We start from the raw sequence: 16,229 nt of genomic DNA, 5'->3' as shown, positions 1-16,229 counted from the left end.
GAGAATATTTAAGTAGGAAGGAAGGCATGTTGGTACTCTGAGCACATTTGGACATCCAGAATTTGATTCTGCAGTCTTCCCTTTACACAGAGCAATGTGCAAAATGTCAGGGTTCCAATATTCATTTCTACCCTGATTATAATCCTTTCTTTCTAAAAACTGAAGCATATGCATATGCATATGCATGAAGTACATGAAAATTTGGAACAGAAGCTCTGCGACCTTGGACTGGCCTGTGTAGCTATTTATTCTGCTTAACTCATTATTGAATTTTAAGGTCAAATGAATGTTTTCTCAGTGCCATAAGACCAGAAATGGGCTACTGATAGGAAAACCCTGGAGGCTAAAGGTACAAGCTTGTATCTATCATCAAAAGGACAAGAGGTGAGCCTACTTTAAATTCAAGTCTCAGGGAGCTGAGACATTTCTGCTATTTACCATCTTGCCAGTTCATGATCAAAGTTACTCAATTAATTTGAGCAATTGCAGAAATGCAACATTTCTGGAGAACTTGTCCATTTACCACCTTAACACACAATCTCCTAGAAGACTGGGCCTTAGTATAAGATGCCACGGTAAGATCACATCCTTCCACCGAGTCTGTAAGCCTCAAGAAAATAGAATACCAAGATCTGGGCAAACAAGTAGAAAATCAACCAGGAATTGAACTTTTAGCATAGTTCTTCCTAAATCTTCCTACTGTCTTTACTGACCATACTCTTTGAATACTAATTCTAAGCTAGAAAGTGAACCTCTTTAAACTTCCTTTTTTCTCTCCTGTTCGATGAAGAATTAGCTGTCTTTGCACTAGTCAGAGCTGTATTTTATTGTTCAATTATAGATTATTTATTGACTGTATTATTGGTTTTCTTGTTTCTTTCCACGTACTGAGGATCACATGAAAGTATCATCATATTAATCCATTTGAGATTTTAAAGATCTATAAACCTGCCTAGTTAATGTACTATGAGGCTTTTCCCTCTAACTTGGATATGAAGGATTTAGCAGTAAAATTGCCCAGTAAATCTTTAATCTATTTTTGTGTCTTTTCAGAAAGCATGAGTTCTAGGAAATTTACTAATATTTAGTTACTTCTAAAATCTTTATCTTCATAATCAGAGAACAGTAAATGCCCATTAAAGTACAGTGGGTATATAACATAAAAACATTAGACACTGATTACATATGTTCTCTGCCCTATGAGATTCATAAATTCCAAAATGGGCATATGGCACACACACATATAAGTACCATACATGCATAGCTATGTGAGTGGTTCTGGGAAGTGGGAATGGCAAATTCTAATAAATTCACAATTATTATTAAGCTTGTTCTCTCCTATTTCACAGAAGAATAAAAGGAGAACCTGAACTTTTCTTTGAATTACAATCAGAAAAATATTAAACATTACATAATAGATTACATATCATTTTTCATTTTGTGAACTTCTAAAAGGCAAGAATATTTCACGGTATGAGTATGATCTAAGGAGAATACTGTGAAAGAGATGATTATATGTCTGGGGCTGTGTTCTTTTTTTTTTTCCCAGAAGCAATAAAAACAGTTAACAAAAAAAGCAGAAAAATGAAGCAAAATTACATATGTAAGTTACTGTTTGAGTATAATTAATAGTATAGTAAGTGCTCACATAAACTTGTTGATAGCTTCTTGGAGACTGTGACATTAAGTAAAGTAAAGAACAAATAAAACCAATTTTACCATAGGCTAATTGATGTAAACAAGAGTTAAATTCCTACGGCAATTTCTGGTGACAAAAACATCACCAAACTTCTAACTAAAGACCCAAAATGTTTTTAATATTAAACATTGAAATAAATGTGAGCTATACAAATGTAAGAAAAATTAATAAAAGCACGTAAGATATTGAATTAACAAATTTCTGGTGAGTCAGTGAATGACTGAGGTCATAGTGGGGATGGATCAAATCAAGGAATAAATGTTTGCAAAGTGAAAATTGTAAGGAGCACAACCTACCACCAAGCACTTCAAAAACAATAGCAATATGGCTGTGTTCACTGAGCATTTTCATACCAAATTGTTCTTGTACATTTGTGTGATTTTCGTATACTTGATGAATTTTTATTTTACAGTCATTTATATTCATTTATTCATTCCTTTTCCAACTCACTTATTCCAGTTCAAGGTCGAGGGTGGCTGGAGCCTATCTTGGCAGCTCAGGGTACAAGATGAGAACTAAGACTGGCCAAGACGTTATTCCCTTGCAGCACACACTCACACACACACCCACATTCACTCACACTGAGCCAATGTAGGCACGCCAATGAACCTAATGGGCACATTTTGGGGATGTGGGAGGAAACTGAAGTGTCCAGAGAAAACCCACACAGATATGAGGAGAATGTGCAAACTCCATACAGACAGTGGCCCTGGCCAGGGATTTTTTTTTTTCATCAACATTATTAAAAATGCTGTATTATTCAAGGGTCTGCTGTACTGACATTATCAAAAAGACTGGAAGGGAAGCTCATAGCCAAGAGCTTTTTCATCAAAATTAAATTAATTTAAACCTTCTTGGGTATTGTGTTTGATGTCAATAATTTTATTTACATCAAATACGGATAATTTAAGGTTTTAGTATTTCTGTGTTCTAGTGTCCATTTTATTTAAATTTAACTTATGCCAAATTATACTATATTTTTCTTGAAGAGTATCTGAGGATGAAAGCAAACATTTACTAAAGCCCTAAAAAGAAATAGAGACTAACAAAATATCCTAGTCAAAGTTGTTTTTTTTGAGACGGAGTCTCGCTCTGTCACCAGGCTTACTTCTGCCTCCAGTTCAAGTGATTCTCCTGCCTCAGCCCCCTGAGTAGCTGAGACTACAGGTGTGGGCCACCATGCCCAGCTAATTTTCGTATTTTTAGTGGACATGGGGTTTCACCATGTTGGGTCTTATCTCCCGAGCTCGTGATCTGCCTGCCTAAGCCTCCCAAACTGCTGGCATTACAGGCATGAGCCACCGCGCCTGACTCAAAGTATTATTTTTTTTAAAAAGCACTAATATCTAAATAAGAATATATCAAATAGAAACAAGTAATAACAATTGTATAATATGATCTTTAGTGTTAACATTAATATTACTAGAAGTATGATTCTAAGTATTGCCGTCGACAATATTTGGAAAAATTGAAATATTCTTACAGAATTAAGACACATCATCATGATGATGAATCTATCTGTGGGAATCCATTGTCAGTGATAGAACACCATGTAGAGTAAGGGAATTACCAATCACACATTATGTAGCCATATTGGTAGAAATTTCTGAGAAAAAAAACCTCATTTGATTTATGGCCTGATCTGACCTCACTAAATGACTAAGACCTCCGAAACATCTGCAAATGAATTTCCCAGAGGAAATAGGAGATATACCTATGGTTTGAGCAAATAGAAAGTTGATACATTTACTGACTACTTACAGAGAAAAATAGCGTAATTCTCATTGAATATTTTATTTCAATTTCATTTCTATTTATGTGAAAATTTTGTTGTGTTTTACATTGTATGGGCTCTTATTTTCCCCTCATTTACACTCTTTGTAATTTTTATACACTTAAAAAAATGTTGATTAAGTAGCTTTCAAAATAGACTCAGGCTTAGATATAAACTTTAAATATGCCATGAAACTTAAAATACATTGTTATACCATATAAAATAGAATAAAATAAATAAGTAGCCTGTAAAAATAAATTCCAGAAGTTTCTCCAACATCTACTCAATCTTAAATCACTTCAAAAGCAAATCAGATCAACATTTTTCCTAGTAAACATTTCACCTATTTCAAGAATAAATAATTCTTCATTAGAATATTTTGATTAAAACTCTGTTCCCTAGGAAAATGCCAACAGTAATAATGTCTCTTCTTTTTGTTCTCACATATGTAACAACAAAACAATGACTGCACGATCATAATTGGGAAATAGTTAAGTATCAGCAAGTTTCTGCCATCCATGGGGGAGGAATCAGAAAAATGAGCCTTACAATTTGGAGGGTTAGTACAAGGTATTTCTGTATTTCATTAGGATTTGGTTTCCTCCTGTAAGATCTTCTTTCTCTCTCTGTTCACATCTTTATGGTTTTAAACATTAAACTTCCAAACTAGTCTACTTGTGGTTATTAGTGATCACTGTCTAAAGACACAACTGTATAGAGATAAAAGCAATAATTTAGTTTTGCAAAGAAATATTACTATGTTCCTTTTTTCTTTCTTTACAAAACATTGATTTTGCTCTTACTTCTTTTTCAGCATCTTCCAGTTTCTTTTTCTTACTCTCGGGCATTAAATCATCCAACCAGCTGAGTTCCCGCTTCGTGAACAACAAGTCCATCAACTTTCTTACAAATACCAGGGCTAACACCTGAAGTAAATAACAAACTAGTTTAAAGTGGAAAAATAATTAAAGCAAGTGGTGTAGATTTGCCGGTATGGTTTCTGGTAGAAACAATTTCTATTAGGCCTGAGATTAAAGTAAAAATTAAAGAGATATATATGTATAAAACATTATCTAGTCTTCTGCTTCCTTCATTTTCTTTTCTTACTACATCCCCAAAATAATGACTATGATTTTACCCAATATGAGAGTCAATTAAATAAGCTATTTAAAAAATATATATAACATGAATTTGACTATGTTTCCTTAAATACATGTAGTTAATAGTTTATACTATATTAAATTAACACTAGAACATTTTTATCTATATTAATAATTACAAAATTATTTAGTCATTCAAATTCACTATAGTTTTTGAAGTATTTGAAACTTGCCTGAAACATTTAATACAACGTTATTTTAAAAATCCTCCTAATTTTTCACATTTGCTAGTATCTTTAATGTTAAATTTTGGAAGGATGCATTTTTCCATCCAGCTTCAATTAATTCAGACAATCACAAACATTCAGAGTGATAGAGACAAAAATAAGAATCACTGAAATTCATAGGCATTCTCAAACCCTATCTTAGTCAATACTTTTAGTGCCAAAAGTTATATTTTCCAATAATTGTTCAAAATGACTCAGTTGTTCCAATTTCAGTTCATGTGTTTGTTCCAAAGAGACCAGCAAATCAGAGAAAGAGAAAAAGAGTTGACAGAAGTTTCATACCATCATGGGAAAGACAATAGCAGCTCTTGAAACTTTTATTATCCACAAAAGGCCAAGGCAACTCATCTGAATAATCGTGAAGAGATGCACTTTTCGAAGTGGTACATGCCTTAGGTATATAAAATCTGGTTGATGTTTTGCAGGCATCCAGAAGAGCTTTATCCTATCAAAGAACTAAAAGATTAAACAGACTAAATTGTTTTTAGGTGTAAGACAACAATAAAAGTAGGACAAGTTGATGTTTAATATGGTTCAAAATTTTAGGTTAAATGACATACCTGGATAACACTAAGTTGATACCTGGGCATCAGGACAATGGGATTGTTATGCTTACCCTCTGAAACACTACAATTTCAGTTTAATAATAGCCCACATTTTCTTGAATATGGAGACGGGTTACAATTTAGAAGAGTTTAAAAATAGAAAGCCAATGTTAAATATTGCTACCTTGAAGAGTGGAGCCCTGCGAAGCAAAACATAACTACCATCTTCTTTTTCCTTGCCACATCACAAACTCTTCCTTTATTTGCCCCTCAATATTGGGATTCCTGGACTTGCATTCTCTGTCTTCTTTTCTCCTGGAATAGTTCATCCATACCCATGGCTTTGACTTTCACATACTTGCTAATGATTCACAGACCTACATCTCTGCCTGAGCTCTCTCTTGGGTTCTAGACCCTTATCCAGCTGCTAAGTATGGTATTTTAACCTCCTTATTTTGACTCTGCTGTTTTGACTTTGCCCGCTTAATCCCCAACAAAAGTTTAGATGCTGTCTTTATGAACACAAACATCTTAACCATACAAATTTAACCTAAATAAATTTTTGTTAATAAAGTATGTTCCAGAGCAAATTTTGTTAACTCTATTTTTTCTTGATTAACTATATATGCAGCACTGTCATTTGTATATTTTCAGTTGTATTTTATTAAAATAACTTTCATCTCAATCAATGTTATTTCTGTTTCAATCTTGCCATAAAGATAGTACACAGTATTACATAAAACTATTGTTATAGTACTGCATACTATTATGTTACAGCTTTGACTTTGAGGGCTTTTTTTAAATCAAGCAAACCAATTTTTCTCAATTTGAATTTTATAAATTAAATGCACACAGGAAGGTTAAATCTTTAATCACATTTTATTTAATAACAAATCATACTACATGATAGTTTTATTTTATGTAGATTGTTTGGTTTATTGTTCTTCGGCCAAGTTTTGCAGTTTTCAGTGTTTCCAACTAGAGGCGATTATTTAGAAAATAATGGTTTCAATCACTGTCAGTCACTGTTTTATTTCATGCCATCTCTACAGTAATATCTATTATGCATTTTCAAAAAGTAATATTAGATTATTTTTTTTTTTTTGAGACGGAGTCTCGCTCTGTCACCCAGGCTGGAGTGCAGTGGCCAGATCTCAGCTCACTGCAAGCTCCGCCTCCCGGGTTCACGCCATTCTCCTGCCTCAGCCTCCGGAGTAGCTGGGACTACAGGCGCCCGCCACCTCGCCCGGCTAGTTTTTTGTAATCCCAGCACTTTGGGAGGCCGAGACGGGCGGATCACGAGGTCAGGAGATCGAGACCATCCTGGCTAACACGGTGAAACCCCGTCTCTACTAGATTTTATTTTTTAACTAATTTATTTTAAAAACTGTAGGCAATTCTCATCAAATATGTCAAATTAATATGCAAAGGAACAGTTGTCCATTGAGTTAAAATGTTAGAGTCAAAACACCCTGTTTTACCAGGACCTGCTTGTATATATAGTAAGAATCTCAAACTCAACATAAACCTATCTTCCCTTCTGTGTTCTGTGTCTTACGGCATGACACGGCCTTCCTTCCCTCAGTTATCTAAATAAGAATCGTACATACATGAGTTCAGTCCCTGACCATTCATTTATTCATATTCATTTATATATTCCAAAAACATTATTGAAACATTATATGCAGACTACTAAGTGTTGAACTCATTCCTGACTAATCTCTCTCCATTCTGTCCATGTATGTGTCATTAGGTTTTAAAATTTCTATTTCCTAAATATTATTTAAACTTAAAAGTCATTAAATAAACAAAAACTTGGTGCACGGTAGAGGTAGGAATAGGAAAGAAGTAAAATAAAATCTTCTGGCTTACAATGGAATATTTCCTTTTCTATAGAACTAGTTTTTCCCAGCCACCATTTCTCCATTTGTGAAACTATGTTATTGCATAAGTGTACTTCAGTGTGTGGGTGCTTCAATTGTTATTGTTTAAATGGCACATTTGCTTTACTTTGGATTCCTGAAGTGTTGGAATGAATATAGATGTGGGTATATATCTGAATACAGAAACAGCATTCATGAGAACACTGTGATCTGTTTTTTCTGCCATGTTTCACAGTGAGAAGCTCAGATAATAAGTTTCTTAATATTGCCAAACAAGCAGGTAACATAGATTCCTTCAATAGGGTAAGAGAGTAACATGCTCCTGGAACTGTTGATATTCAGTATATGTTTAAATAATAATCATCATCATGACAAATGTATTCTGAGTTTTACATTTGGTTTTTATTATATCCTAGAATCAATATCACATTTCCCCACCCAGTTAGCTACAATTCCAAATAGGAATTTCAACTTCCTGGGCTTGGGGTCACTTACATTTTCACAAACCCTATTTCTCAGTGTGAGACCCTGTTCGTCAACGTGTGCCCCAGCTTGCTGTTTCATTTGTGTTCTTTAAAACTCATTATATTTAACTCATGGGCATTTGATAATGTTTTCTTCAATTTTCATTTAAAAGATTCACATCCCAAATAACTCCAAAACTTGACATTCTTGTTTAATTCTAAACCTCATGGGTATAAAATCATGTGGAATTAGAGGGAAAAATCTGTTGAAACCTATCATCAAAATGATTTTACTTTGTTTCTTAAACTTCTGCTGCTGTATTTATGTGAGCCTGGGGCCTAATAATAAATACTTTTCACTTACAGATGAGATTAGTACTCATGGAACTTTTGCCAAAGGCAAAAAAAAAAAAAAAAAGGAAAAAAGAAAAACAAATATAACAAAACCTCTTCAGTATTCTTCTCTAATGCCTTACAAAACCAATTCTATCAAACTACACTTTCCATACATGAAATTTTAAATGAGCAAATTAAATCTAATTTGAGTAAAATTAAAACACATACATGGCTCAACCATCTCCCTCTCCCAGTTAATTGTTTCCCAGTGTCAGGATGAAGAGTCAGTCATACTATCAATTTTGGGTGTTCCGTGACCTGCAATGACTTCATACTTAAGTTTGCCTCAGACTGGCACCCAGTACTGTCTTAAGGCCTAAGTGCTGCTGCTTCTTCCAAAGTCACAAGCTGGTTAGTTATTTGCTCAGGAACAGAGATCCTGCGCTGCCTGTCCTGCAGGTTAACTATCCTCTTACATGCTATGAACAGCAGTGAGTCTAGCTGTGTCACAGAAAAAGCCGCAATTTATTTTTGCTTTTCAGTTGACAAAATACTATATGATAAATAAGCCTCTAGTCTCTTTTTCAAGAACATTGGAGCGTTGGGCTAAATAATGTTAAATTATAAAACAAGATTATTCAAGGGACAATTTAAGTAGAAATCTATTAGTTTGCTAGGACCGTCCTAAAAAATTACCACAACTTGGTGGCTTAAATCAATAGAAATATATTCTTTCACACTTGTGGAGGCCAGAAGCCTAAAGCAAGATATTGGCAGGGCCACACTCCCTTTGAAGGTCTTAGGGGAGAAAACTTCCTTGCGCCTTCCAGCTCCAGGTGGCTCCTGGCACCCTTGATTAATGGCAGCAAAACTCTAATTTCTTTCTCCTTTTTTTTTTTTTTTTTTTTTTTTTTTGTGAGACAGAGTCTCCCTCTGTCATCTAGGCTGGAGTGCAGTAGCGTGCTGGGTTGAAGTGATTCTCCTATCTCAACCTCCTGAGTAGTTGGGATTGCAGGCATGCGCCACCACACCCATATAATTTTTGTATTTTTAGTAGAGACTAGGTTTCGCTGTGTTGGTCAGGCTGGTCTCAAACTCCTGACCTCGGGTGATCCACCCACTTTGGCCTCCCAAAGTGCTGGGATTAGAAGTGTGAGCCAACTATGCCCGGCCTTCCTACATCTTCATATGGCCTTCTTCCCTGTGTCTCTCTGTGTCCTCTCCTCTTCTTCTTCTTTTTTTTTTTTTTTTTTTTTTTGAGACAGAGTCTTGCTCTGTTGCTCAGGCTGGAATGCAGTGGTGTGATTTCCGCTCACTGCAACCTACGCCTCCTGGGTTTAAGCAATTTTCCTGCTTCAGCCTCCCGAGTGGCTAGGACTATAGGCATCTGCCACCACGTCCAGCTAATTTTTATGTTTCCAGTAGAGATGGGGTTTCACCAGGTTGGCTAGGATGGTCTTGATCTCTTGACCTCATGATCCGCCCACCTTGGCTTCCCAAAGTGCTGGGATTACAGGCGTGAGCCACACCACACCCAACCCCCTCTCCTCTTCTTATAAGGACCACAGTCATTAGATTTAGGGCCCACCCTAAAACCATGATTATCTTGTCTTCAAATCCGTATCTAATTACATAGGCAAATAGTCTATTTCCAAATAAGGTCACATTTTGAGATGCCAGGTGGACATAAATTTTCAGGAAACACTCACTATTCAACCAATAACAGTATCATAAAAGAAATATGTGGGAAGAATTTGCCTACAGCTTCTGTAAACATTTAGAATACACTTGTGGAGGTTCTAAAATGTGTCCACAAATTCTTTGATACTCTTCTCTTCAAGAGATAGAGTCTCCCTTTTCCCTTCACTTGGGTGCAAGCTGGACTTAGTGGATAGCCTCTAACAAATAGAAAACGTGGAAATGACCATGTATGACTTTGAAGACTAAATCAAAAAGCACTTTTCATCCTTTCTCTCTCATTCTCTTCTCCTTCTTTCTCCTCTCTCTCTTTCTCGCTCTCTTTCTTTCTCTCTCTCTCTCTTTCAAATTGCTCAGTTTGAAGGAGTTACATTCCATGTTTTGAAGACACACTAAGTATTCCATGGAGAGGCTACTGTGGCAAAAAACTGAGTCATCCTACCAACAGGTAGAAAGGAACTGATGCCCTCATGCCCACAGTTGTGGAATAGACATTTTGGAAGCAGATTCTCCAGCACTATCAAACCTTCAGATGCTGTGGACCTTGTCCACACCCTGACAGTGACCACATGGGACATCTTGAACCAGAACCATCTGGCTGATCGGTTGCCAGATTCATGCCTAAAGTATTTATTTAACCAATACTTACTTAAATAATGTACAAAGTTCCCCTTATACTTGAAACTGCCTATACCTTTATTTTAGTCTAATTTTAAAAATAATCCTATAAATATAACAGTAAAACAAACAAAACAAGGTGTAAAAACCCCAGGATATCACTATCTCAACAAATTGTTTTTATTTCTACACCTTCCTTTACAACCCATCTCAAACTTATGGCTTTATAAACCTATGGTCAGTAGTTTCTTACTGTGTATTATGTCTTAAGCATTTTTGCCATGTTACTTTTGTAGTTCCTAAAAGTACATTGGAACTTTAACTGATACAAAATTATCAATTTTCAGTGAATATACCATAGGTTACTTAATTATTTTATTGCTGTTAGAGAATTGGGTTGTTTCCAATATTATAACAGTATGTGTTAAAATGAACATCTTGGTACATAAAGATTTTTCCTATTCTTACCAATAGATGTCCATACACAAGATTAAAGTGTCAAATATTATAAATATTTGGATATGTATTGAAATATATTACTATGATTTTTCTAAAAATGCTGTAAAATCTAAGCCTCTTACAGTTTTAATATACTTACGATAAATAAAATACCATAAGTTTATGAACCTTAGATGCTGGAGAGTATCTTCTTTAACTTTTGTAACTGTTCAAACAAGTTTTGAAGAAAAACAAGTTTGAAGAAACTTAATTGTGGTCTAAAAGCTGTTCCTCAGGTGGCATCATTTTCTTAGCTGTCACATGACTTATCGGTAGATCTTAAGATAAGTCATCACAGATGTGCCTGTAGTACTGTAAGTAATTTACCTGAATTCCCTTTAGAGATGAAGCACCCATATAAAGAAACACTCCATATAGCACTGGCATGGGAATAAACTGTAAAAGAACAATTGGAGAAAAGGTACAAATCATTTTCAAATATATTGTGGTTTTGCATTTATCAAAGAAAAAAATGGAGAAAAAAGGCATTTTTGAGTAGAAACAGTATAGTACAGATTCAGAAGACATGGATTCAAGTTCCAGCTCTAGCACTTTTTAGCTGTGTAACCTTAGGGAAGTTACTTAAGCTCTCTGTGCCTTAGTTTCCCAATATCTAAAAGGAGATGATAACAATAGGGCTGTTATAATTATTTAATAAGTCAAAATCTATTTTTAAAAACCATGTAGTATATAATGAACAATAATATTATTATGCCACTTTAGAGACAATTTGAATTTTGTTTTACAAAGATAAGATATTTGGATTAAAGGTAAAGAAGGAAGCTAACATTTAGATGTGTTTCCTGCATTATGCCAGGTATTTGTAAATATATGGATTACTCAGATTTTCTCCTTTTATTGGAATAGTTCACCATCATCTTATGTCTATAAGATAATTACTTACATAACATAATTACTTACATAATTCTTGCAAAGGTACTTGTGTTAATGATCAAATACTAGTAAACTAGTAAATGATTAAATAATTTAATTAAAATGTCAAATTATTGGCAAATAAAATGTGTTGTAATTTATAGCACAATTAACACACCTTGGAAATATCTGACAAAATTACATGACAAAATAATTACTAGTTAATCCCCTTTAAAATAGATTTCAAGTTTTCTGTGGAAAAAAAAATCAGTATATGCAAAGATGATGTCCAGACTGTGGTTTCATAGAGCACTTAAAATGGACCAGGCTCATTCCTTCACCTCTATATTTTATTAATAGTAAGTAATATTAACTGCTAATATATTTATCCATTGACAAGAAAATAGAATCTTTATGAATGCCCGTAATGAATTCAGGTCACAAGTCAGTCAGAAACAATGAGTGACTTTTTCCCATAGCTTGATCACCATTTCAAAATTGTTACAATAATTTACTCATCAAATTTTACTTTGCCAGACTAAATTTTTATGTATTTAACGGTTTTAAAATATAGGACATAATTTTCCTCCCTTAGGTTATGAAGAATTATATAAACATGGTTAAGAAATTCATCACTTTCATCACATGCCACACAATATTTGCAAATTTATGGCTCAGATTCAAATGAAAATATTAAATTATGATAAATATATTCTTCTTTCTCTCAAGTTCATAAAGACAGATTTCGTTACCTTCAGAATACTGGTCATAAAGACTGATGAACCCATAAGAATAAAAATCATAAGCCCTGTAACCCTTTGCTCCCGAATGCCAAGAAATTTGGGTTGTTCTCCTGGAGCTGAACATTCTGATTCCAGTTTGAGGCTATTGACATGAGTGATGGAGAGGACTGTGGCAGCCACAAACCATGGCAGGCCCATGATGGAGCATACACCGAGCATGACAGCCACCATTAATAGGTCCAGATGGTACCCACAACCTTTCTGTTTAAAAAAGAAAGAAAGAGAGAAAGAAACGGTGTCAACAACAGGGCTAAGGATGGCCTGATTGCGAATAGAAACCACTTCCTGATGATACTCAACAAGCCCTTCATATCAGATCTCCTGGAGTAAACTCTTAAACAAACATTCAGTTTCCAATTGCCCTCTTTTATCTCATTGGGTGACTTTTATTAGAAAAAAATAATATCATGGAGCCTAAGCTCCCCTGTATAGTCATTTTTTTCCTTAATATAGTGCTATCTTGTTCTAAATTGTTTAAGTTTCAACACTAGACAAATTAAGCCCCTCCTTAGAAATCACAGTTTTTTGTTTTCTATTTCCTCTGTTATGCTACTCCACTGTCAATAACCTCCAGGTGTTGCAAACTAAGTGCTTCCTAGGCCCAGGTAGGAAACGTAAAGGAGGAAAAATAGGTGCAGTGGGGTGTGTGGAAACTGCCCTCTTGCACAGACAGGGTGCTCTCGGAAGAGGGAAATCAAAGATCGGGAAGAGCACTCCCTCCATACCCCGTAGGAACCAAAAGTGTAGAGCCACAGAAGCAGCCAAAGGTTTGGCCTACTTTATGTTCCACCTTTCCTTTTTAATTTTTAGTGACTGCTTCATGAGAGGCAGTATAATAAAGTGGTTAAGAATATAAGTTCTGGAGTCAGACTGCCTGGAATGAAATGCTAGCTCAACCAATAAATCACTTAAGCTCTTGTGTCTCTTTTTCCCTATCTGAAAAATGATGATGATGATGACAGTAGAAGGCACCTCACTGGACCGTTGTGATAACTAAATGAGTTAATGTTGTAAATAATTTAGAATAATATCTGTTGAATAGAAAGCGACCAGAAAATGTTAGGTACTATTATATCCTAATGGTTAAGCAATAAATGTTTCTTTTGTACTCATTAGGTTTCAAGGCTCCTTAATAAAACTATTAATATGTTTCTTAAGAGCAGATAACTTATATAACTTCTCAATATTTCCTCTTGTTTTTAGCACAATCATTGGCACACAATAAGCAATCAATAAAAGTTACAAATTGACTTTTTTGAAAATAAAATATGCATCAAACTTTTCAGAATCAAATTTAGTAAGTGTAATTTTAAAATAAATACAGCAGTTAAATTTGTTATTATGATCATGAGCAGAAATTACCAATTCTTCTAGGAGAATAATAGTCTGATTTTTAGCGGTAGTTTTATATAACTTCAAGCAGTTTGCAGTTAATATGAAAGCTCTTATAGCCTGGAGTGTGAAACACACTGTTGCATATTTGTCATGGTAGTCTTTCTCTGTGATTTTGTTTTCTTAGTAACAAGATTCTTAAACTCAGTTGTACTTTCTTTCCTTTCTGCTCATCCCTTCCAAATTATAAAAGTGCAAGAGATGATAGTGAGGAGAAAATGAGAGTTATGTACCTAAAGACCTGTTCCTCCTATGTTGGCACCAAAGCAGTGGTACCCTTCATTGGCTCAGCTTACTGGGGCAATGCTACAATTCACCAAAATGTCTAACTCAATTTCCTGAATGAATATGACTCTGGAAACTTTTCTTTGCAAGTAACTCAAGAAAGAATTTGATTAGTAAGAGCTGAAGAGTAGGAAGAGAAACTGCCTGGTGTCAGCATAATCAAAAAAGCATAGGAAAAAGCTTTGCCAGGACCGTAATATTGTACCTTGGCCTTTTGTAAAACATTTTGGAAGGTGTAATTCCATAGAATAGAACTCAGCTTTTGATCCCTTTAAAGGACAACGTCTTAACCAGCTTGAGAAGTGTTTTGTCCTAGCAACTCTGGAGGGAGAAGGATGTAGAACAGTGAAGGACCTCATACTTAAGCCTCTGCCTCTAAGGGAGTACAATGTGAATGCTGCTCCCTTGGAGTTGTTTTGCAAAATTGTGGTACTGCTAAGAGAAAACGAAAGATGTAAGAGGAGCTAATGGCTGTGAGATGAACATCAGAGGAGGGCAGAAGACAGGGGGCCTTGAGAGTCAGGCTTGTACTTTTTAGCACACCTGGACTTTCTCAGAGTCCACATTCACTACAGCTCAATAATATGAGGGAGACCTTCGTCATGATAGTGATTTCCAATAGCTCTTATTGAATGTTTAAAAAATATGATACAAATGTAAACAGTGGGATTCTGAATTGCAGGAAGTGGGCAAAATAATTCTTTCAGAGGAAATAATTTCTTTTCTAAATTCATAAAGCTAGCTTTGTAATGTATAAATATATAACAAAAACAAAAATATAATTTCCCCTAATTATGCTGTACAACAATGGGAGCATCTTGATTCAATGTAAACCAAAGGAAATAAATAAAGCACTTCTTGCTCTTCCCCTAACTAACCAGTATCCTTCTTGCCTTTCATTTAAAATGTCTTTAAAAACTTGGACTTTGTAACAAAATTATTAGCTGATAGGCATGCCAGCCAAAGAGAAGTACCCCTTTGTCAGAGAGAGAACTCTACACCTTCTAACATATTTCTGTAGATTTTTTTCTCAAATAAAGACAGAGCTAGAGCTTTTATTCTCACATTCATCCATGAATCACAGGAAATGGACATATGGGAGGAAAAGGGAGCATAGCAACAGGTGATGCTACACCAGACCCCACTAAAACCAACATGCAGCAAGACAAGAGGCCAGCCAAGAGGACCATCTGATACCCAGATGCCACTGCTGAAAAAATTCATTTCAAAGCTTGGCAGCAATTTCCTGCATCTGTCAAGTTAACCACATAAAAGACTATAGATTGACATGAAGAACCAGGCTGACAAAGAGGGCAAAAAAGAACATATCAAATGCCATAATCATCAAGAGAATATGGTGCCAAATGAATGTTGCAAATGCATTCATTTACTCAAGTGATCCGGGATTGTATTGCTGTTTATTAAAAATGATGTCAAAAGAAGCCTGAACTGTCTACAGAAACATGTAGAAAAGCCCACAGTTGTATCTTAACAGAAACTTTCTTTTTTATAAGATTATATCTCTCTTTTCACATTTAGAGAATGTGCTTTAAAAAACCCAAGTAGATATTTTTAATGCTTTTCAAAGGGATTCAGTTAACTTATGCCTAATCCACTTCTCCAAGGGAGAAACAAACAAACAAACAAACAAACAAATGCTAGAGAGAGTATGGATTTATATGTACATTTATGTATAATATACATGATACTTCACATTCTCAAATTTTTATATTTGCCTCTTCTTTCACTCTGGAGCCATCCGAAGGATAACAGAATGCAATGAGTTCGAGTTTTACTAATTTTGAGCTCCCGCATTCTTTGGGAGTAGTAAGTCACCAATACAGTGCAACACAGCTTTATTGTGTACATAGTGACACTCATGAAATGATAAAAACAGTTTTTTTTTTTTTTTTTTTGAGACAGAGTCTCACCCTGTCACCCAGGCTGGAGTGCAATGGTGCAATCTCAACTCAC

The 16,229-nt window shown here is 35.0% G+C and overlaps 1 protein-coding gene across 11 annotated transcripts in view; it reads right to left on the bottom strand.

Annotated features, from left to right (window-relative positions):
- SLC4A10 (solute carrier family 4 member 10) overlaps positions 1–16,229 on the bottom strand; it is a 378,984-nt gene that overhangs the window by 15,738 nt on the left and 347,017 nt on the right. For all 11 annotated transcript variants that reach the window (XM_017946583.2, XM_031651310.1, XM_031651311.1 and 8 more), the window contains 4 exons: positions 12,528–12,779; positions 11,230–11,298; positions 5,143–5,316; positions 4,277–4,399 (listed from right to left, as the gene is read on the bottom strand). In XM_017946583.2, the coding sequence (XP_017802072.1) occupies positions 4,277–4,399; positions 5,143–5,316; positions 11,230–11,298; positions 12,528–12,779 (618 nt within the window). The remainder of the gene's footprint in view (positions 1–4,276; positions 4,400–5,142; positions 5,317–11,229; positions 11,299–12,527; positions 12,780–16,229) is intronic.

This window comes from Papio anubis, chromosome 10 (assembly GCF_008728515.1).
Source record: "Papio anubis isolate 15944 chromosome 10, Panubis1.0, whole genome shotgun sequence".
Taxonomy (NCBI): Eukaryota; Metazoa; Chordata; class Mammalia; order Primates; family Cercopithecidae; genus Papio; species Papio anubis.
Note: the sequence above shows the minus strand (reverse complement) of the source record. Positions and strands in the feature narration are given on the sequence as shown.